The 23,614-nt window shown below is 38.2% G+C and overlaps 1 protein-coding gene across 2 annotated transcripts in view; it reads left to right on the forward strand.

Moving 5' to 3' along the window:
• Positions 1-1,632: 1,632 nt before the first annotated feature.
• LOC138762909 (xanthine dehydrogenase/oxidase-like) overlaps positions 1,633-23,614 on the forward strand; it is a 223,412-nt gene continuing 201,430 nt past the window's right edge. The window contains exons 1-2 of one of the 2 annotated variants that reach the window (XM_069936420.1): positions 1,637-1,672; positions 9,073-9,164. In XM_069936420.1, coding sequence (XP_069792521.1) covers positions 9,161-9,164 — 4 coding nt within the window. In that variant the 5' untranslated portion in view covers positions 1,637-1,672; positions 9,073-9,160. Of the gene's footprint in view, positions 1,673-9,072; positions 9,165-23,614 lie in introns of both variants that reach the window. The other variant, XM_069936426.1, reaches the window with a different exon arrangement.

Raw genomic sequence — 23,614 nt, forward strand, 5'->3', positions numbered from 1 at the left:
ATCCAACTCATCCTCCTCTGCCATTTCTGCAACCTACTATGTGATCCTACCACTAGACACATGTTCCCCTCTCCATCTTCCTTAGGGACTGCTCCCTCCATGATTCCCTTGTCCACTCCTCCCTCCCCACCAATCATCCCCTTCGGACCTACTCCTGTGACTGTGGGAGATGCTCCACTTGTGCCCACACCTCCTCCCTCAGCACCATTTGGGGCTCCAAATAGTTCTTCCAAGTGAATCTGCAAGGGTCATCTACTACATCCAGTGCTCCCGTTGTTGTCTCCTCTCCATCGGGGAGACAGGACGCAGACTGAGATCTGTCTGCCACAATAACGACAATCTCCCAGTGGCCACCCATTTCAATTCTCCATCCCATTCCCTTGCCAACATGTGTGTCCATGGCCTCATGTACTGCCAGACTAAGACCACCCATAACTTGGAGGAACAACATTTCATCTTCCGACTGGACACCCTTCAACCAGTTGGCATTAATATCGACTTACTGGCTTTCATTAAAACCACCCTCCCATAAATTCCACCTAATCACTTATCATAGCCAATTAACAACTTTTGTTGGTTTGGATTCCTCCCCATTGTTTGAATTCTGAAACTTCCTGATACATCCTGCTTCTGCCATTTCTGATTTTGAAAAGGTCACCCTACTGTCCTGCCTATGACAACAAAACTCATCATTAGATATATTTAAGTTGCAGACAGATATGAAAAAAAGAAGCGTGGAGGGTAATTGGGAACTGACATGGAAGAGGAGCTGAGTGAGGCCAGTATAGATCATCCATGATCATGTTGAAAGATAGGCAGGCTTGAGGGATCTGATGGTAAACAAGTGGGACTGCTGATGCTCAAATACTAGAGCAACACCCACTGTGTTGCAGGAACTCAGCGGGTCAGGTATCATCCATAATTTGTGGGTTGCTTGAGGGATCTGGGGAAACTTCTCCTGCTTCTCTTTTTACTGTGAAAATGAAAAAAAAAATCCTCGATATCAGTCCTTTTCAACCTTTTTCTTTCCACTGACATACCACTTTAAGTATTCCCTATGCCATAGGTCCCGCATCGGACTTGTCAGCCACAAACGAGCCTGCAGCTGACGTGGACATTTACCCCCTCCATAAATCTTCGTCCGCGAAGCCAAGCCAAAGAAAAGATGCCATAGGTGCTCTGTGATTAGTGAGGCATTGCTTAAGGTGGGATATGAGTGGGAAGGGAAGGTTGAGAATCCCTGCTCTAGACCCAATTGTGACTGAAATATTTTGCTTGAGAAAAAAGGTCATTGGCCCATTTCCTTTGGAGTTGTGAAACCACGCACATAACGAGTCAATGAGGTACGATCCAAAACAGTGGTTTTCAACCTTTTCCTTTCCATCCACATCCCACCTTAAGCAACCCCTCTCGAATCACAGAGGCATAGGGAGTACTTAAAAGTGGGATGTGGGTGGAAAGAAAAAGGTTGAGAAGCACTGCTCTGAATTCCCAGAATGAGCCTCCAGACATGAACAGAAATAGGTGGCTCCCTCTCTCCACCCACTCCTATCACTGTGATTGGGGGGGGGGGGGGGGGAACCAGGTTTGCTCTGATTGGATGGAGCAGGCGCAAGCGCGCCAATGACGTCGGAGCCTCGGCGTGTGCGGACTCCAGCCGAGTGTGGAGGGGGTGAGTATCGCGGGTCCAGGGTCCACGATGACATTCGGCCGAATGCCCCCCCCCCCCACCCCCAACCTCTTGACCTTGGCCACGTCCCCTAATTCAGCCAGGCCACTTGACCTGAAATGTGGACACCCTCCTCCCCCACCCATAGTCGTCACCAGGCTTGGGCTGGTCGCAGAAACAACTGCACTCGGCTGTCAAGTTCAGGAGAGGACGTGAACACAGCGAGAGGACCCGTTCCCAGGGCTGTCAGGTTGCACCTCTCTGTCCCAGTGCAGGGCTTGAGTCTGTGGGGCTCATTGCCTGTAACTCCTTCCACTTGACCACTCAACCCAGACGAAGAGGCTGTGATGTTGACGCGCCTCTGTTTCATTTCAAACTTGGGCATTTGTCCCACGGTCTGATTTCACTTCCAGATCGCACTGGGATCTGCCTTAACCATAGAATCGGAAAAGGTCGTAATTTGAGGGGGGGGGTCCCTTTTTTGGGGAGTTTTTAACGTATTTTACTGTAAAGTTTTAGTGAATAGCTTGAGTTTTTTTATTGCAATATTTTGTTAATTTCTTCCCAATATTTCCTCACTGATTACTGCAATGGAGGTTCCTTTGAGGATTGGGTCCATTTGGACTGGAAGAAATGCGTGAGAGATGCACGTTCAGCCAGACTTGGGTGATCCGTCTGACTGGATTTGTAGGTCCTATCACTCCACTGTTGGAGGTAGATTTTTGACTTCAGTCATCCATTGCCTCTGAGCAACATTTGTTGAACCATGGTCTATTTAATGTCAGGGACGAACTTAGTTTCCCAACCAAAGGATATGTGGATTCGTGTAAATTTATTTTTGCAAATGTGAATATTTAATTATAGTCCTTTCAGCATTTTCCAGAAGTAAATTTAAGTGCTGATTTTTCTTTTTTGTGTTGGCGTTAATAACTGGTGGCTGGGCAAACTGTCACAGTCCGCCAAGTGATCGTACTTCCACGGTGCTGTTGGATAGATAGTTCTAGGATTTGGACGCAGTTATGATGAAGGAAATGTGTGGATGCAACGCAACGCAGAGAGCAAATGATGCATTCCCATGTGCTTGCTGTCTTTTTCCTTCCTGGGAGTCAATGTGGATTTGGGATATTCTCGTCGAGTGAAGAGCAGTGTATTTTGCAGATGATGGTGCAGCCACAGTGAATAGATGGTGAAGAGAATGAAATTTTGGGTGGCAGGTCAGGAGCCAATAAAGAGGGCTGCTTTGCTAGAATGGTGTTGATTTCTTTTTTAAACACTGCAGTCTCATAGCTCCTGAGTTCCAGGTTCATTTTGGACGTTGTTTCCATGGAGTTTGCAGCTTCTCGCTCCATCTGTGGGGGTCTTCTCGGGGAACTCTGGTTCCAAGGATGTGCTTGTTCCTCCAGTATTTCTGTGTGTTTTTATGACAGTGACTGTGTCTGCAGACTTTCATGTTTCACTTGGTTAATAGGTGAATTAGTTAATGTAAATTACTCCTGATGTAGGTGGAGTTGAAACACAGAAAAGAAAATAAATAAAATGGATATGACCTTAACAGAAATGGGGAAAAAAATGGACAAGATGGAAGAACGGGCAATAGCAGCAGAAATGGAGGTAGAAGACTTAAAAAAGAAATTGGAGGAATCTAATAAAAAAACTGAAGAGACACAAGAATTACTAGCCCAAAAAATAGATATAATGGAAAATTATAACAGAAGAAATAACATAAAGATAGTGGGCCTTAAGGAAGATGTAGAAGGCAAGAATATGAGGGAGTTTATAAAAGAATGGATCCCTAAGGCCCTAGGATGTCCAGAACTACAGCAAGAAATGGAAATAGAAAGGGCACATAGAGCATTGGCCCCTAAACCACAACCACAACAAAAACCAAGATCTATTGTAGTAAAATTCCTAAGATATACTACAAGAGAAAAGGTACTGGAGAAGACAATGGAAAAAGTAAGAGAGGGCAACAAACCACTGGAGTATAAAGGGCAAAAAATCTTCATTTATCCAGATATAAGCTTTGAACTCCTAAAGAAGAGAAAAGAGTTCAATGCAGCAAAAGCGATTTTATGGAAGAAAGGATATAAATTTACACTGAAGCATCCTGCGGTATTGAAAATATTTATTCCAGGACAACAAAACAGACTATTCTCGGATCCAGAAGAAGCACGAAAATTTGCAGAACAATTACAAAAATAGACTGAGGGATGAAGACGGGTAATGAGAGCAAAAATTATCACGATTGATATGTATGTGGGTAAAGACAAAAATAGACTGAGGGATGAAGACGGGTAAGGAGGGTAAAAATGACCACGATTGATATGTATGCGGGTAAAGAGGTATAAGAGTGAATAGAGACAATGGGCATATGTGAAAGTATCTGTAATTAGAGGAAAACATAGAGAGTATAGACAAGAATTAATAAGGGAAGGTAATGGAATAGAGAGAATAAGGAGGGAACTAAAAGAGTGACCTTTGTGACATATAAAAAACGAAATCTTTTCTGGGGGGGGCTGGGTGGGGGAAAAGAGCGGTCACTGCAAAATCAGTTGACGCTTGCGAGTGGATTCGCAAATCCAAATGGAGAGGGGAGATGTGGTTGTCCGACAAGGGATAAAGGGCAACTCAGGAGGGGAAGGGGAGATTGGGGATAAAGAAGATAGAAATAGGAGAATAAGGAAAATGTTGGATGTTGTAGGAATGTTGTCTGGTAAAGAGTTGAAAATAAGAAAACAGAAATGGAAAAGGAGGAAAGGTAATGATGGAAAAACGGAAAGAGAAGATAAACAAAATATAAAATGGCTACGCTGAACTATATGACTCTAAATATTAATGGAATACATAACCAAATTAAAAGGAAGAAACTACTAAATTTACTGAAAAAGGAAAAAATAGATATAGCATTTGTCCAAGAAACACATTTAACTGAATTGGAGCACAAGAAATTAAAGAGAGATTGGGTAGGACATGTAACAGCAGCATCGTATAATTCAAAAGCAAGAGGAGTGGCTATATTAATTAGCAAAAATGTGCCATTTAAAATAGAAGAGGAAATAATAGATCCAGCAGGGAGATATGTTATGATAAAATGTCAGATATATTCAGAGCTTTGGAATCTACTTAATATATATTCACCTAACGAAGAAGATCAAAAGTTTATGCAAGATATCTTTTTGAAGGTAGCTAATACGCAAGGGAACATACTAATAGGAGGGGATTTCAATCTGAATTTGGATCCAAATATGGATAAAACGGGGAAAAAAATTAACAGGAAGAACAAAGTAACCAAATTTATAATTAAATCAATGCAAGAAATGAAACTTGTGGACATATGGAGGAAACAAAACCCAAAAGAAAAGGAATACTCATACTACTCGACTAGACATAAAACATACTCAAGGATAGACCTATTCCTGTTATCAGCCCACATACAAGGGAGAGTTAGGAAAACGGAATATAAAGCTAGACTATTATCGGACCACTCACCCCTGTTATTGGCAATAGAGCTAGAAGACATCCCTCCAAGAATGTATAGATGGAGATTAAACCCCATGCTACTTAAAAGACAGGATTTTAGAGAATTTATTGAAAAACAATTAAAAATGTACTTTGAAGTAAATACGGAATCAGTGGAAGATAAGTTTATACTATGGGACGCAATGAAAGCATTCATTAGAGGGCAAATAATAAGTTATGCAACCAAGATGAAGAAGGACTATAATCAGGAAACAGAGCAGTTGGAAAGGGAAATAATAAACATAGAAAAAAAATTAGCAATAAAGGAAGATACAACCAAAAGAAGAGAATTGGCGGATAAAAAAATAAAATATGAAACATTACAAACATATAAGGTGGAGAAGAATATAATGAAGACAAAACAGAAATATTATGAACTAGGGGAAAAAACACACAAAATCCTAGCATGGCAGCTTAAGACAGAGCAAACTAAGAAAATGGTATTGGCAACAAGGAAAAAAGACAAACAAATTACATATAATCCAAAAGAAATTAAGGAAAACTTCAGAGAATTCTATGAACAATTATACCGAACCGAAAACGAAGGGAAAGAAGGGAAAATAGATGAATTTTTGACTAAAATTGAACTACCAAAACTACAAATAGAGGAACAAAATAAATTAACAGAACCATTTGGAACAGTAGAAATACAAGAGATAATAAAAAATTTACCAAATAATAAGACACCAGGAGAGGATGGACTCCCAATAGAATTCTACAAAACATTTAAAGACCTAATAATACCGCCCCTCCTGGATGTAATCAACCAGATTGATGAGACACAAAACTTACCAGATTCATGTAAAACAGCAATAATTACAGTGATACTAAAACAAGGGAAAGATCCACTCTCACCAGCGTCATATAGACCAATATCTCTGCTAAACACAGATTATAAGATAATAGCTAAACTATTAGCGAACAGATTAGCAGAACAGGTACCGAAAATGGTAAATTTAGACCAAACTGGATTTATCAAAAAAAGACGCACAACAGACAATATTTGTAAATTTATTAACTTAATTCATGCAGTAGAAGGAAATAAAGCACCGGCAGTAGCAGTTGCTTTAGACGCAGAGAAGGCCTTCGACAGAGTAGAATGGAATTACTTGTTCAAAGTATTGCAAAAATTCAGTTTACCGGAGAAGTATATTAATTGGATTAAAGCATTATATAAGGGACCGTTAGCGAAAGTGACAGTAAATGGACATGTATCAAAGCAATTTAACTTAAGCAGGTCAACGCGGCAGGGATGCCCACTATCACCATTATTGTTTGCGCTAGCTATAGAACCACTAGCAGAATCGATAAGAAGAGATAATAATATAAAAGGAATAAAAATAAAAGACAGGGAATATAAAATCAGTCTGTTTGCGGATGATGTGATAGTGTACTTAACAGAACCAGAACTATCAATAAAAGAACTATATAAGAAATTGAAGGAATATGGAGAAGTGTCGGGATACAAGATAAACGTAAATAAAAGTGAAGCAATGCCTATGAATAACGCGGATTTCTCAAAATTTAAGGAGGAATCCCCATTCAGATGGCAAACGCAGGCAATAAGATACCTAGGTGTGCAAATAAACAAAAATCTAGGCCAATTATATAAACTCAATTACAATCCACTAATGAAAAAATTACAGGACGATTTAGAGCATTGGAAAGAGCTACCACTAACACTGATAGGAAGGATAAACTGTATTAAAATGAACATTTTTCCAAGGATACTATACTTATTTCAGGCATTGCCAATACAACTGACAGAAAAATTCTTCAAAGAGTTAAAGAAAATAATAAGGAGATTTTTATGGAGAGGGGGGAAACCGAGGATAGCACTAGACAAATTAACAGAATGGTATAAACAAGGAGGCTTACAATTGCCAAACTTCAAAAATTATTATAGAGCCGCACAATTAAGGTACCTATCAGATTTTTATCAAACAAGGGAAAAACCAGACTGGACGAGACTAGAATTAGATAAAATAGGGGAAAAGATACCTGAACACATATTATATAAATGGGACGAAAAATTGGTACAACATAGAACTTCTCCAGTATTACACCATCTCCTCAATATATGGAAGAAGATTCATGTAGAAAGAAATAAAATAAATTACCAAATACCAAAACTAATATTGACGCAAAATAAGCTACTCCCTTTTACAATAGACAACCTTGCCTTTAGAAAATGGGAAAAAAAAGGGATTAAAAGAATAGAAAATTGTTTTTCAGGAAGTAGATTCTTATCCTTTGCACAAATGAGAGATAAGTACAATATAACGGGAGATACAGCGCTGGCATATTACCAACTGAGATCCTACTTGAAAGATAAATTAGGAAGCAACTTGAGTTTACCAGAGGGAAGTAACCTTGAATATGTGATTACAGATACAATGTTAATCAAAAGATTTATAAAAAATATGTATATTAAACTGCAAGAAAAGGAAAATGAGGAAACAAATGGTAAAACTAAACAAAAATGGGAACAAGATTTAAATATAAAGATAAAAAAGGAAACATGGGAGAAGTTATGCTCTGGAACGATGAGAAATACAATAAATACGAGGCTGCGTATGATACAATATAATTGGTTACACAGACTATACATTACACCGCAAAAGTTAAATAAATGGGACCCAACAGTATCTGATAGATGTTTTCGATGTAAAAAAGAAATGGGAACAACAATTCATGCAATCTGGACATGTGAGAGAGTAGAAAAATTTTGGGATGATCTCAATCAGATATTAAATAAAATAACAGAAAACAATATACCAAAGAATCCAGAGATCTTTCTCCTAAGTAACATAAAAAATAAAGAATTTGGAATTGACTTGGAGGATGCACAAAAAAGATTTGTTAAGATAGCCCTAGCTGTAGCAAAAAAATGTATTATGTCAACCTGGAAATTGGAAGATAATTTGAAAATACAACAATGGTATATAGAAATGAATAAATGTATTCCATTAGAAAAAATAACATATAGTTTAAGAAATAATATTGAAATATTCGAACAAGTATGGGAGCCTTACATTAAATACAATAGCGAAAACCTACCGGGAACAAACATTACCTAAGTTGATGGAAGGAGAAGAAAAGAAAAGAATGGACTCAGTAGAATTTCTGGTGTATTTTTGTTGAATGACAACATTGTCTAACTGAATTAATGCAACCTAGATTGTATAACTAAAATGGATGAGAGGGGGGGGGATGGGGGGGTGGCTTGGGAGGAGGGAGGGGGGAGGGAGAAAAAGTCACTGTAAATGTGTGGAAAAGAAAAAGTGTATATCATGGCTATTGTGATTTATGGTGTGAAAAATAAAAAAAAAAGGAATAGAAAAAAAAAATGTAGGTGGAGTTGAGAGGCTGGGATTTTTTTCCTGAGACCTGACGGGGATGCGCCAAAATGGTGTTCCTGAAGTAGACTGATGCAGAATTGGTACTTGATAGTTAGCTCAAGGTTTTACTGTTGTTTACCTTGTGTATTGATAAACTTTAGTATAGTAGGACATAGCTCACTCACTCGGGCCTTGATTTGCTTCTGTTGTTATTGTGTCATGGATACTGATGATTTGCACTTTTGTGGCTTTAATGTTAATTGCCATTTATCAGCTCTATGCCCAAATATTAAGGTTTTAGTCAAGCAGGAGCAGAATGATTCACTTGCTAAAGAACTGCAAATGGAATTGAACATTGGGTTGTCATCAACAATCATCCATGGTTCTGACCTGTTTGTATTTGACCGCCTTGGGCTCAGGGATTGTTATGCACTGGTCACAGCTATCTTCTTAATGCAGTTTATGACTCCCAAATGTTGCAGTGCTGTGCCTTGGTATTTATTGACTTTAGTTTTGCCTGTGACTCTTGACTCCTCATTTCAGTGCTGCCTTGATCCCAAAGACCTTTGGAATTCAGCTCTCTGGTCCAAGTGAGCCTCGTGAAAGCCAACTCAGCACCTGTGACCAGGTTATGGGTGAGTTAGTGCAACTCAATAGTGATGATATTTTTGATCATTTTTGAATGTAGAGTAGATTGATTGGTGATAACTAGGAAGATTTAATTGCTCCTGTTTTTGTGACCAGTACATATCTACCCAATTGTTTGCATTGTTGGACAGTGCCAGTGTTGTTACTATCTTGGAGTAGTTTGGCTTTGGGAATGGTTGGTCTGTAATTGGAAGTCTTTAATTGTAGGACAACTTCTACAATGGTTGGGGTGCTGTCTGGAGCGGTAGCCTTTGCTCATATCTAGTAGTCTGTTTTTTTGGCTATTGCAAGCTGTCAAGTTGTCAGGAGACTTGTTTCTCTGGTGGTGTGAATCTCAAAAGGAAAGTGAGAGGGATCCTCCACTTTGTACTTCTAGTTGATAGTGATTTATTATTACTGCTTCAGCATTGACTTGAGTATTTATTTCTGGGACCTGCCATCATTGAGAATGTGGGTGCTTCTTGAAGCCTTTTCCTCTTGTTAACTGTTTAATTAGTCACCATAAACAAGTTGCAGAACTTTGATCTGATCTTTAGTTATAGGTCAGTGTTTCAGTTATCCAAAGGAATCACATCTTTCGGAGGAGTCACGCGATGGAGTAGTGGCCGGACGGTGAACTCCAGCCCTCTCCAGAAAAGTCGGGAAAAACAAGAGAAAACACAAAGGCACAGAAATAAAAGTTACAGAAAAGTGAGTATAAAGGTGGAAAGAAGATGGCGACAAAAAAAGAAAAGTCGAAAGCAACGGTAAGAAGAGAGGAAGAGAAGACAAAGGAGGAAAAAGGTGAAGGCCTTACCTGTCCGAAGAGGCCCGCTGCGGAGAGAGAAACCCGCTCCCTCAGGTCGGTAAATAATGGACTACAAAAATGGCTCGCTGAGCCGAGTAAAAGTGCGCAACCGCGCATGCGCGAAGTTTCGCGCATGCGCGATGCGAATGAAAAAAAACACACCGACGGGAGGGGTGACCAGCTGGGGAGTCGATCTCCACAGCCGGCAACGACAGCTGCAGAACACCTGCAGCAAGAAGAGACCACAGAAGACAATAGAAACAAGATAGAAGAGGAGGAAAGGGCAACAAAGAAACAACAGATGGTCAACCCAGAGGAAGAAGAAGAGGAAGAGTATGGTGAAATAGAAGAAGAAAAGAGAGGCAAGGTAAAGGATATACTTGCTCTTATTAGAGGATACATGGAATCATTTAAAGAATGGCAAACACAGGAATTTAAGGATTTAAGAAAAAGAATAAACAACACAGAGGAGAAAATAATTAAAATGGAGATGACCTTAACAGAAATGGGAAAGAAAATGGACAAGATGGAAGAGCAGCAGAAATGGAGGTAGAAGACTTAAAAAAGAAATTGGAGAAATCTAATAAAAAAACTAAAGAGACACAAGAACTACTAGCTCAAAAAATAGATACAATGGAAAACCATAACAGAAGAAATAACATAAAGATAGTGGGCCTTAAGGAAGATGAAGAAGGCAAGAATATGAGGGAGTTTATAAAAGAGTGGATCCCTAAGACCCTAGGATGTCCAGAACTACAGCAAGAATTGGAAATAGAAAGGGCACATAGAGTATTGGCCTCTAAACCACAACCACAACAAAAACCAAGATCTATTGTAGTAAAATTCCTAAGATATACTACAAGAGAAAAGGTACTGGAGAAGACAATGGAAAAAGTAAGAGAGGGCAACAAACCACTGGAGTATAAAGGGCAAAAAATCTTCATTTATCCAGATATAAGTTTTGAACTCCTAAAGAAGAGAAAAGAGTTCAATACAGCAAAGGCGATTTTATGGAAGAAAGGGTATAAATTTATACTAAAGCATCCAGCGGTATTGAAAATATTTATTCCAGGACAACAAAACAGACTATTCTCGGATCCAGAAGAAGCACGAAAATTTGCAGAACAATTACAAAAATAGACTGAGGGAGGAAGACGGGTAATGAGAGTTAAGATGATCACAATTGATATGTATGTGGGTAAAGACAAAAATAGACTGAGGGATGAAGACGGGTAATGAGAGTAAAAATGATCACGATTGATATGTATGCGGGTAAAGAGGTATAAGAGTGAATAGAGACAAGGAGCATACGTGAATGTATCTGTACTTAGAGGAAAATATAGATAGTATAGACAAGAATTAATAAGGGAAGGTAATGGAATAGAGAGAATAAGGAGGGAATTAAAAGAGTGACCTTTGTGACATATGAAAAGTGAAATCTTTTCTGGGGGAGGCGGGGTGGGGGGAAATAGCGGTCACTGCAAAATCAGTTGACGCTTGCGAGTGGATTCGCAAATCCAAATGGAGAGGGGAGATGTGGTTGTCCGACAAGGGATAAAGGACAACTCAGGAGGTGAATGGGAGATTGGGAATAAATAAGATAGAAATAGGAGAATAAGGAAAATGTTGGATGTTGTAGGAATGTTGTCTTATAAAGAGTTGAAAATAAGAAAACAGAAATGGAAAAGGAGGAAAGGCAATGATGGAAAAACGGAAAGAGAAGATAAACAAAATATAAAAGGGCTACGCTGAACTATATGTCTTTAAATATTAATGGAATACATAACCAAATTAAAAGGAAGAAACTACCAAATTTAAATGAATAAATGTATTCCACTAGAAAAAATAACATATTGGTTAAGAAATAATATTGAAATATTCGAACAAGTATAGGAGCCTTACATTAAATACAATAGCGAAAACCTACCGGGGACAAACATTACCTAAGTTGATGGAAGGAGAAGGAAAGAAAAGAATGGACTCAGTAGAATTTCTGGTGTAATTTTGTTGAATGACAACATTGTCTGACTGGATTAATGCAACCTAGATTGTATACCTAAAATGGATGAGAGGGGGGGTGGGGGGGTGGTTTGGGAGGAAAGGGGGGGGGGAGAAAAAGTCACTGTATATGTGTGAAAAAGAAATTGTGTATATCATGGCTAATGTGATTTATGGTGTGAAAAATAAAAAAATTTAAAAAAAAAAAGGAATCACATCTTTCAGATCATTATTACAAAAACTTTATTTTTGTTTAATTTGATGCCTTGGATGTTGTGAAATGAGATTCAGCCATTTTCTCTCATTTTGTATTTTTTTTAATTTGTTTTTTTATGGAAAATTAAAGTAATAAACTCTGTAAACTACTGTTTTCAACTTTAAATTATCAACTTTTATGCTTAATATCTGGTAAGCTGTTGTGTTCAAAATGTGCAGAGAGATGATACAGGAGAACCTTGAAACCTTGACCATGGTGCAAAGATTGGGTTAGCATTTTTTTTAAATCCACTTTCAGCAAGTTTTACGTTTTAAATTCTCTTTTATCAAATAAAACAGCAATAGATTACAGTACTTAGGAAGCTTGTTTCACAATAACAGCTCCCTTCACATTAAATATTTTACCATTCAAACATTAAACCATAATTATCTTCAGAATAAAATTAACTGGTTTGTAAAACTTTGAGCATTCAACAAATATTTTTTTTGTTGACAATATCCATCTGGTGCCTATCGATAAGATCAGAGGGTGGGTGTGATGAAGAAGAGGCCACCATTGCATGAGATGTTCTACCTGTCATCACAAATGTGTAAATTTTAGCAGTAATAGTTGTGAAAATTTATTTTCAAGCCTTTGCTGACAGGTAGAATTATTAATCGCTAGTGCTCAATAATCTGTTGATATTGCTGGAGTAAAATATTTAGTAAAAAGACTTTATCCATTTGAAAACTAAAACAGCATTTTGTATTGAAGATTTGAGCAAAAAATACAGGGTTGGGTGGAGGGGGGTATCATTATATACTTGTATAATAGTGAATACCGTGTAAAAATCCCTCCTCCCCTTTATTTTTTCCCCAAAATCTAGTATTTTCCATATTTTGTGTGTAAAAGACAACTGCCCCACCCCCACATACCATTTATGGCTCCAGCTGCCTGCCTACTGGAGCTCTCGTAGCTCTGATCACTGTCACTTGCCCAGGCCCCAGGAGCCCACCCACCGGAGCTCCCAACTGTGGACTCTCTCTAAGGCCCTGCCCTCCCATCCGAGCTCCCGATGCCCCATTGTGGACTCTAACCTAGGACCCAGCCGGCCGCCCTTCCGGGTTCCTGAAGCCTTGAACATGGACTTGCCATCCATGCACCCATCTGAGCACATGACACCCCAAACAATGCAGGAACTTACTGCAGTCAAAGGCAGTATCTGTGTAATAGTTGACCCCCTAAATTTGATCCTAAGAATTGGTCCACAAAATTCGACTATTGCATGTGTATTGTAGGCACTTTGTAAATTATTTCAAAGATACTGTCTTACTTTTTGAGCACTTTTTAAAAAAAAAATTACTGTTGTAAAGGTGGTTTATATGAATATTTGTATTTGATGCTGCCAAACAACAACAAATTTCATAACTTGTTCATGACAAGAAATTCTGATTCAAAGGCCATAAGAATGGAACCATTTGGAAGTCAATTGATATTTTATTCAAATACTAGAGCAAGGTGCAGGAAATTTAAATCATGAATTGTGAAATGTGGCTTAATTAACAGTAGACAATGGGTGATATTACACAATAGATTTTCCATATATTGTGTGACATAGCATTGTAGATCTTGGCTAGTTGACTGGAGCCCGAAGCAACTGGAACATCAGGTACAGAAAGGATTTTCATTTTATCCATTTTGGGCTAGGGATAAAAGGAAAAAAACCACAGCAAGTCAGTGAAGTACAATATCTTGATCAAACCAAGGCAACCCCGTCAGAAGGTACATGATAAGTTGCTCCTAGTGTTACGTTTCTTAAATAAATGGCGTGAAATATGAGAGGGTGACTTGGAATCAAAAACTGGCAAAACAGTACTGTAATAGATGAGGAACAGGCCATTTGGCCCACGTGTCCAAGTCACTCACTAAGAACTGCTTTTGCACCTGGTACATATCGTCCTCAGGATGGTCGTTCTGAAGTCCACAATAATTTCCTTTCTCTTGTCCGCATTGAGACTCATTTGGGGTAAAAGTTTTGACCCTGTATATGCCTCTCACGAGTTTACACACCTCTATCAGGTCACCCCTCTACGATCTAGGGAAAACAATCAAAGTTTGTTCAATTTCTTCCCACATCTCATACCCTCTAAATCAGTCAATATCCTGGTAAATTTCTTCTGTGCTATTTCCAAAGCCTTCACATCTTTCCTGTTGTAGGATGACCAGGATTGTACACAGTATATTCAAGTATGGTGTTAACAAGGTTTAATATAGGTGCAGGAATAAAGCACAAAAGTCTGCAGACACTAAGATTGAAGTAAAAATACAATGATGGAGAAACTCAGCAGGTCAGTGTCCTGATACATAACCAATGTTTCGGTCTTGAGCCTTTCATCAAGGTATGAGCCATGAGCAAAATGTGCCTGAATTAATTTGTTTATCTGCTTGCACCTATCTACTTGCATGGCTAACTGCTTCTCCAGATCCCTCTAAACATCAATACTTTTAAGAGCCTACCATTACCTGTATATGTTCCACTTACACTTGTTTTTAATATGTATAAAACACCTTGGAATTCTCTTTAATCCTGCCCGCCAAGGGCAATTCATGGCCCCCTTTGGCCTTCTTAATACTGTTTGAGCCAATAAAAGGTCTGATGTGGTCCTCTTCCTAGTTCAGCTATCTACATGCTGCTTCGAGAAATTCTCCAGGACACACTTACGATATTCTGTTCCATTTAAGCCTCTGGCATTAAGAATGTCCTAGTTAATATTGGGGAAATTAAAGTCTCAATAACCCGTTGCATTTGAAATTTTCATTAACTTATGGCAATCCTGTTGTTTTTGCAACTTTCTGCAACAACTGTAATGGAATAATGGGAATCCATGAAAGAAGAAACTATTTATGAACAGTTTAGGTCTGTTCATGTACAGTCTAGGTACATTCTCATGAGTGTAATTTGCTCAGAGACAACAAAATGACTCAGGAAAAAATTACTCCCCAATTGACCTCAATTGGGGAGTAATAATTTGGGATGTGCTTTTTAATCAAGAAGTAAAACGAGGTAGGCTTAGGGAAGAAAGCAGCATGAAAAAAAATCAGGTCAGGCAGCATTTGTGAACGGAGAAAACAGTTAATGTTTCAGGTCAATTATTGTTTATCAGAAGAAGGCAAAGTAAGAACAAAATACCTCTTTCCTGATTGTTATGGGTCAAAGATCCTGTTTGAAGTTGCAGAAAAGAGAGAGGGGTGGGGAAAACAAAGAATGTCTGTGGGAGGATGGAAACTGAAATTGGTCTCAGATGAGCGAGGGAGGTGTCATCATTAAGCTGCAGCCGGATGGAGCTCTTCTTGATTTGAGGTAGAGTATTAACTGAGAGAATTACATTTATAGGGCGATGTGTTTATGTAATTAAGAGTAGAAAGACTAGAGTGGTCAAAGTTTTGAAACAAATGATGGGAAAAAGCAAGAGCAGAGAGGCCAAGTTCAGAAAAATATGCAAGTTTGAAAAATGCGTAAGTTTGAGAAACACAATTGAGGGGATGATGGAGTTGGGTGACTCTTGACCAAAAAAAAATAATGGAATACGAAGGCAATTAATTAAACTTGGAGTGTTTTTCTCTTGCCTCCTGTCTTCCCTTAGGCTCATGAATTTCTGTTCTGGCTTGGTTTTGTTGGTTGTGAATGATGAGGTTAATGTGGGACTTACAGGCTCCTCCACAGATGGGGAGGAAGTGTTTGACAGGTAGGAGGTTTGTGAAGTGGTGCACTCCTATCATTTGTGCAGTGATCCTGATACAGGGAGCCAATTTTACTTGGAGTTGATGCTTTTGAGAGCATCCTCAAATCTTCTGTACAGTTATTACAGTAAAAGTCTGCTGATCCAACTTATTTGGGACTTTGGTGGTGCCTGACTGTCTGACTGAATTTTACTACCTTAATACTTTCAATTTTTTTTCCAAGTTCAAGTTTATCATGGAATGACTACATATACAACCAGATGAAACAGTTTTTCTCTGGACCACAGTGCATATATATATATATACAAGATAAATAAATATGATTATTTTTGGAAAAATGCCCATTTAATATATAAAAAGACCCACAGATACAAGATATTGTTCATCAACCTCACAGCCTGTGGGAACGTTAATTCTCTGTCTGGCAGTCCTGATTTTTAAAATCTTCTGTACCTCTTTCCTGAAGGTAGTAGGTCAAAGATCCTTTGTGATGGATGGCAGGCCTATTTAAGCAATACTTCTGGTGTACATCATTAGTCGAGGAAAGGGAGATCCCATTTTCTTGGCCAATTTAACGATCTTCTGCTTTGATTTCTGTCCAAATTTTTGCAGCCACCATAGCACATAATTTTAAATGTTATGCACTGTTGTAATAAATTTTCCAATGAACCAAGTTTGTTGAAACCGAGTGTTGAAACCAGGACACTAGTGAGCTCAAAGAAAATTTGAGAATCAGGACCCTAGCAAGCGGGAAGGGAGCGTGACAAGCATCACCAAACTACTGGAATTTTCAAATAATCTACTATGTGTCAAGAGATTGGAGTTTTACTGTAACATGGAAATCTCTTTCCATGACAGAACTCAAAATAGAGTGGCTATTTAAAGAGTCTTGTGTTGGGCAGGTCACACTTTCGGATCTTATGCCAAGATTAATGTAGGATTGGTGTAAGTGGATAGGCGATGGTCAATGTAAACTTGGTGGACTGAGGGTGTGGGCAGTTTCTGTGCTGTATCTCTTCATGATTCTGATGTGGCTTGCCCTCATTTACTGACTGTTATTAATACCTCATTCCTGGGGATGTTGATCTGGGAAAGGACACTAACATTGCCCATGATATCTTTCTAGTAAGGGGAATGAAGCTGTGATCCTTGCTGAGGACAGACCATTCAGAATTAGAGAAGGGGAGTTGAAAATCTTTAAATGAATTGGTAATGGAAGATACAATGGGTCACTTGAAGGAGAAGAGCCATTTGCGTTCATATTTCATACTTGAATTCGTTTCCCAAATTAAAAGTGGGATCTTACACAAAATCGACAATATTCTCACAAAAACTCCAAAGGATAGCAGAGGAAGAGGACATGTGGAAATATCTGCAACAAATATTTGGCAACAAATTATGTATGACCTGCTGAGCTTAATAGGTTGTCTGTATTCTGTCTTCTGTGATGCTGCTCAATTTCTGAAGAAAAAAACATTGACAGTAAAAAGAAAGACTTTCTCATTGCACATTCCAAAATAATATAAATGTTTCTAGCACCAGCAGTTTAAATAAAAAATAAAATAAAGGAGAATGTTAATAGAATTCACCACAGGCTCCTTTGAGAGAATGATCTTGAGGGGAATGATGCGCATTTGACTTCTATTCCTTCGGCTTTTGTAAATCGTTGTAGAATGACACTAATTCTTTTTCTCTGCTTTCTCCAACGATATTGGCTACCGTGCAGTCTAAGCAAAATTTGCATATCCAAGGAGGAGTGAAATGCATTTATTGGTGGCTTGATTGATTAATTCCTCTCTAAGCTTTTACAGCAGAACATGCCCTCGGAATTGAGCTACATATCCTCTATAATTCCGGACTTTTTTCATAAAGAACCCCAGTTTGGAAATAGTGGGCAAGCAGAACACGTCTTCAAAATCTGAGAAAGCATCTTTTAAATATGTTCAGATTTCTGGTTTGCAGAATAGTATTTTCCCTTTTTTATAGTTGGCACACCTGGTCAGGAATATCGGAACTACTTGCTTTTGCCACCTTAAAGGACTCTTTGTGTTTGTGCTGTCATCTTAAGATTGTGAGATTGACCTAAAGGCAAAATCTGCCACTATTTTGTCTGTCACAACAACCTATATACTGCTCTGTAATTTGTATACTAATTTTTACATGAATAAAATTTATTTTTGAAATAAGAAAACCACAACTTTGGGTCATGTTGATAATATTTGTAGTATCAGTCAGGCATAGGAGTGGATGAAATGTCCTGAAGCACATCACATTTTTTCATGAAGTATTTTTGAGATACATTCTCGGTTGTTTTAAGGTGATAGCCAGTTTGCAGACAGTCAAATTGTGCCAAACAGTAATATTATAATGAGCACACATATTAACCAAAGCACTAGGAAGAATTCCCTTGTACTTGATCAAATAATGATAATGAATTGGGAGCTCTGTTCCCTTCTCAGAGGACAGGAAGACATTGATCACCATTTTTAAACTGCAGATTGCTGAGATCTGTTTCTAGATATAGAGAAAACTGCATTTGTCTTTGACATAGTAGATGAAATAGCTGTATTTTCTTGCCTGAGACGCTTTGAAACATTTATCCAATTACTGTAGTTCCACACTCACATCACCTAAATTGCTCTTTTTCTTCTCATTTTTCTTGCCCCCCCCACCAGCTTTTTAGCTAATTATAAATTAATTCCAAGTTCAGAATTTGCCTGCCAGTCAAAACAATTGCTTCCTATCTTATTAATTCAAAATTCCTCATGATTTGAGGACCACTAGTGCTCCTTCCTTGAACTGTTTTTATTTCAGAAATTCAACTCTGCATTCCTACCTAAAAGTGGAGTTGTAATTATAATCAGATTACACCTGATCTTATTGAATGGTAGAGTGGGCTCGAGGGGCTAATTGTCAACTCCAGCTCTTAATTCTTATGTATAGTCATCTCTCTACATGATTAAATTCCCTTATCCCTGCCACCATTTTAGTAAATCTCCATTTTACCTTTTTCTAGGGCCTTGACATCTGGACAAAAATGTGGTGCCTAAAATTGCAACAGCAATGCAACCACAGTTTTCTTAAAGAGTCATTGTTTAGTTTCTTTTTTAGATTCTCCATGTACAAGTCCTAAATTATGTTTTTAAAGACTCATTTCTGAAGATGGTGGTAGAGCTTTCAACAATGTACCTTTGTTTCTCAGCCACAATGTGTCATTTGGTTTATACTGGCTGTCCATGAGTTTCCATCGAAGATGCGTATCTTAATTGGTCTGCATTGACTTTCATCTGCCATGTGTCAGCCCACTTTTTAGGTTTGTCTCCTGAAATCTGTCAGAATTAATATTCATTACCTTCCCAAGTGCTATTTAGACATTTTAAAATTGGGCTGTATATACTCAAGGCAAGGTAATTAACAAAGGACCTGTCCATGTTCTGATTTGGAAGCTCATCACTGTTTCTGTAAGAGGATAAATTCAAATTTGCACTTTTAGCATCTGGACAGCCCCTGGGGTGACTGTCATTCAATATATCAATCTCTTGTCGTTATATTATTTTCCACATGGTTTGATTTTTTTTTTGCCTTATTTAAAAATCGTTCTATTTCAAAGGTATTTTCCCTCACAATCTCTAGAAAAAAATAATAATTCTGGGTTTTAAAAAAATAAATCTCCATCCACTCTACATAATTCACATTTGAAATGCAGGCTGGGTTGTTCAGGTGTTTTAGAAATAGATTTTTTTTAAAAAAGCAGAATTCAGTGACTCGATGTTCTAATTTAAATTGAAAGACGTGTCCCTGCTTGTGAACGCTGGCGAATGAGCACTTTACCTTTTGTATTGTTATTTCATAATTAGTTGAATTTTTAACATTTCCCAAAAATAAACTTATTGAATGTGTCATATTGATTTTTTTTTGTGATAATTGTCAAAGGAACAAGCAAGGGGAAATAGAAATTCAATATTTTTTAAATGGTGGATATTAAAGATTAGTGGTGTACAGTTGGAGCAAGGTTTCCTTTTGCACAAATCACTCAGAAGTTAAACAATTGAGAAGGTTAATTGTATATTGGCCTTTATTACAAGTGATTTGAATACAAAAGTGGATGCATCTTACTCCAATTACATAGTGCCCTTGCAAGAAATACAAAAAAAATGCTCAAAAATATAAAATAAAAACAAAAAAAAAAATTGGAAGCCCCAGATCAAGCAATATCTGTGGAAAGAAAAACAGTTAAATTTTCAAATCCAAGACCCTTTGCCAAAGCGAAAAAAAATCAAGTTTAATGTTAATGTTAAAAGTCGTGGACAGAGTCGATGTAGAAAGGTTACTTCCAATGATGGGGGAGTCTCAGGTACGAGGGCATAACTTCAGGATTGAAGGGCATCTGTTTAGAACAGAAATGCATAGGAATTTCTTCAGCCAGAGGTTGTGAAATCTGTTACCACTGGCAGTTGTGGAGCCACATCATTGGGTGTATTTAAGACAGAGTTTGATAGGTTCTTGATTAGCCAGGGCATCAAAGGTTATGGGGAGAAGGCCGGGCAGTGAGGTTGAGTGGGGAAAATGGATCTACTCATGATTAAATGGCAGGGCAGACTCAATGGACTGAATGGCCTATTCCTGCTCCTATGTCTTATGGTCCCAGTTTTCAGTTGCTAATTGTATGGTTTAGATGGTGGGAGAGAGATGTTTAGAGCAGCGGTTCTTAACCTTTTTCTTTCCCCTCACATACCACTTTAATATTCCCTATGCCATAGGTACTCTGATTAGTAAGAGATTGCTTAAGGTGGTATGAGAGAAGAAAAAACAAAGTTGAAAAACACTGTTTTAATCGTACCTCATTGACTTGTTATGTGCATGGTTTCACAACTCCAAAGGAAATGGCCCAATGACAATTTTTCTCAAGCAAAGTATTTCAGTAACAATTGGGTCTGGAGCAGTGATTCTCAACCTTCCCTTCCCATTCACATTCCACCTTAAGCCATCCCTTACTAATCACAGAGCACTAATAGCATAGGGGTTACTTAAAGTGGAATATGAGTTTAGCAGGACAGTTTGAAAACCATTGGTCTAAGCTTTGCAAACTTAGATTCTCCAATGAACAGGTGTAGTATTGTTCCCCTACGTTTTGTTTGTAGCTCCAGTAGGATTATGCTTTAACATGTGAAATAATTGTGAGGAAGATTCTCCAAAGTCTCTAAATCAATGTTGAAATGCTCATGTATGGCTTAAGAGGGCAATACAGGTATACCCTGCTTTACGAATACTCAAATTACAAAAATTCACTTTTGCAAAGAAAGCTAAGTTTGCTTTTACAAAAGGTTTTTGGAAGTGTTTTTGATTTTTTTTTAAAAAGCCTCCAATAGTTGGGAATAGGTCTTTGCTTTACGCCATTTCAGCTGACGAAAGATTTCATAGCAAAACTCTTGTTTCGTAAAGCGGATATACCCATAGCACTAAAATTACTTGATTTTACCTAATGACCATGCCATGAATGTAGAAAATCTGAGCACCTATGATCACTTATTTTCACCCAGTATTCAGGTTTTTGACACATTTTCCTAATTTGTAACCATTTTCTAAATGCATCTGCCATAATGAGTATAAACTGCAAGTTAAATGTTTGCATCTGAGGGGGAAGTGAAAGGTGTGGGGCAGCAATGAAATATGCCATTCCTGAGATAGTGTAGCCTGTATACAAGCTTCAAAGATATTTCCAGGGTGTGTAGTTGATTCTGTGTAGAGTTCAATGCAAACTTATGTCTGGAGTGAGCATTGGGAAAGTTCCTACTGATTTTGAAAGAAATATAACCATATGACAATTACAGCACAGAACCAGGCCAGTTTGGCCCTTCTAGTCCATGCTGAACACCTTTTCCCACCTAGTCCCAATAAGCTGCACCTGGTCCATAACCTTCCATACCTCTCTCGTCTATATACCTATCCAACCTTTTTTAAATATTAAAATTGAGCCCGCATCTACTATTTAGGCTGGAAGTTCATTCCACACTCCCACCACCCTCTGAGTGAAGAAATTCCCCCTCAGGTTTCCTCTATATTTTTTCCCCTTCAATCTTGATCCATGTCCTCTTGTTTGAATCTCCCCCACTCTCAATGGAAAAAAGCCTGTCCACATCTGTCCCCTTCCTATTTTAAAGACCTCTATCAAATCACCCCTCAATTTTCTATGCTTTAGGGAATAAAGTCCCAGCCGGTTTAACCTTTCCCTGGAACTCAAACCGTTAAACTCGGGTAACATTCTTGTTAATCTTTTCTGCACTCTCTCAATTTTGTTGATATTTTTACTATAATTCTATGACCAAAACTGCACACAATATTCTAAATTTGGCTTTACCAATGCCCTGTACAAATTCAACATGACATCCCAACTCCTGTATTCAATGCTCTGATTTATGAAGGCCAACATAACAAATTCTTTCTTCACCTCCCTATCTACATGTGACTCTATCTTCAGGGAGTTGTGTACCAGAATTCCTAAATCCAATTTTTCTATGGCACTCCTCAATTCTCTAAAATTTAAAGTGTATGATCTTTGCAGATAAGTCCTACAAAAATGTAGCATCTCACATTTATCAGTATTAAACCCCATCTGCAATCTTTCAGCCCACTCTTCTAACTCCTATATCCCACTGCAACCTTCTTCACTGTTCACAACACCACCAATCTTTGTATCATCTGCATACTTACTAATCCAATTTACCACCCTAACATCTAGATCATTAATATATATTTGGCAAACAACAATGGACTCAGTACTGATCCTTGAGGCACTCCATAGGTTACCGGCCTTCAATTTGACGAATAATTTTCCACCACTACTCTCTGGCATCTCCCATTCAACCATTGTTGAATCCATTTCACTACTTCAACATTAATAGATAATGCTTGAACCTTCCTAACCAACCTCTTATGTGGAACCTTGTCAAAGGCCTTACTAAAGTCCATACAGACAACATCCACAGCCTTCCCTTTGTCAGCCGCCTTCGTACCTCCTCAAAAAAGTCTATAAGATTTGTTAAACAATGAAATGATATTTCATTCTTTCATCAGTCTGGAAAAAGGAACAAGTGCTCAATAAAATTCAAGTCATATTTTCCAGAGTTACACTGTATTAATAATTTTTTGGGGAGAATAAATGTTCACATTTTAATCCCTCTCACCATTCCCAGACAAACCACACTGACCTCGACCTCAGGGCAAGGACAAACGTAAACTTGAAGACCAGCACATCATATTCTGCCTGGGTAGTTGAAAACCTAATGACATGGATATTGAATTTTCCAATTTTTGGTACCTCACCGCCATCGTACCCCAATGCCCTCTATCCTTTGCCTGCTCCCATTTTCCTGCACACGTACTACTCCCACTGGTATCTTTTATCTGTCTCTGTACTTCATCTCTCCCGATTTGATTTGTCTAGAATTTTATTACATCTTGGACCCACCTCCTTTTAATGCTCACTCTATCCCCTGCCCCTTCTTAGAAAAGTGTTCTGACTCAAAACATTGATTGTCTATTTATCTTCATGAATGCTGCCTGATCCAGTGTTTCTTTGTTTGCTCATATGTCTGATACCAATCAGGCTCAACTCTAATTTCCTACCTTCTCCCAGTAACTTTTGACATTCTTACTAATCAAGAACCTAACAATCTCTACTTTAAACATACTCAATAACTTGGCCTCCATAGCCA

This window comes from Narcine bancroftii, chromosome 1 (assembly GCF_036971445.1).
Source record: "Narcine bancroftii isolate sNarBan1 chromosome 1, sNarBan1.hap1, whole genome shotgun sequence".
Taxonomy (NCBI): Eukaryota; Metazoa; Chordata; class Chondrichthyes; order Torpediniformes; family Narcinidae; genus Narcine; species Narcine bancroftii.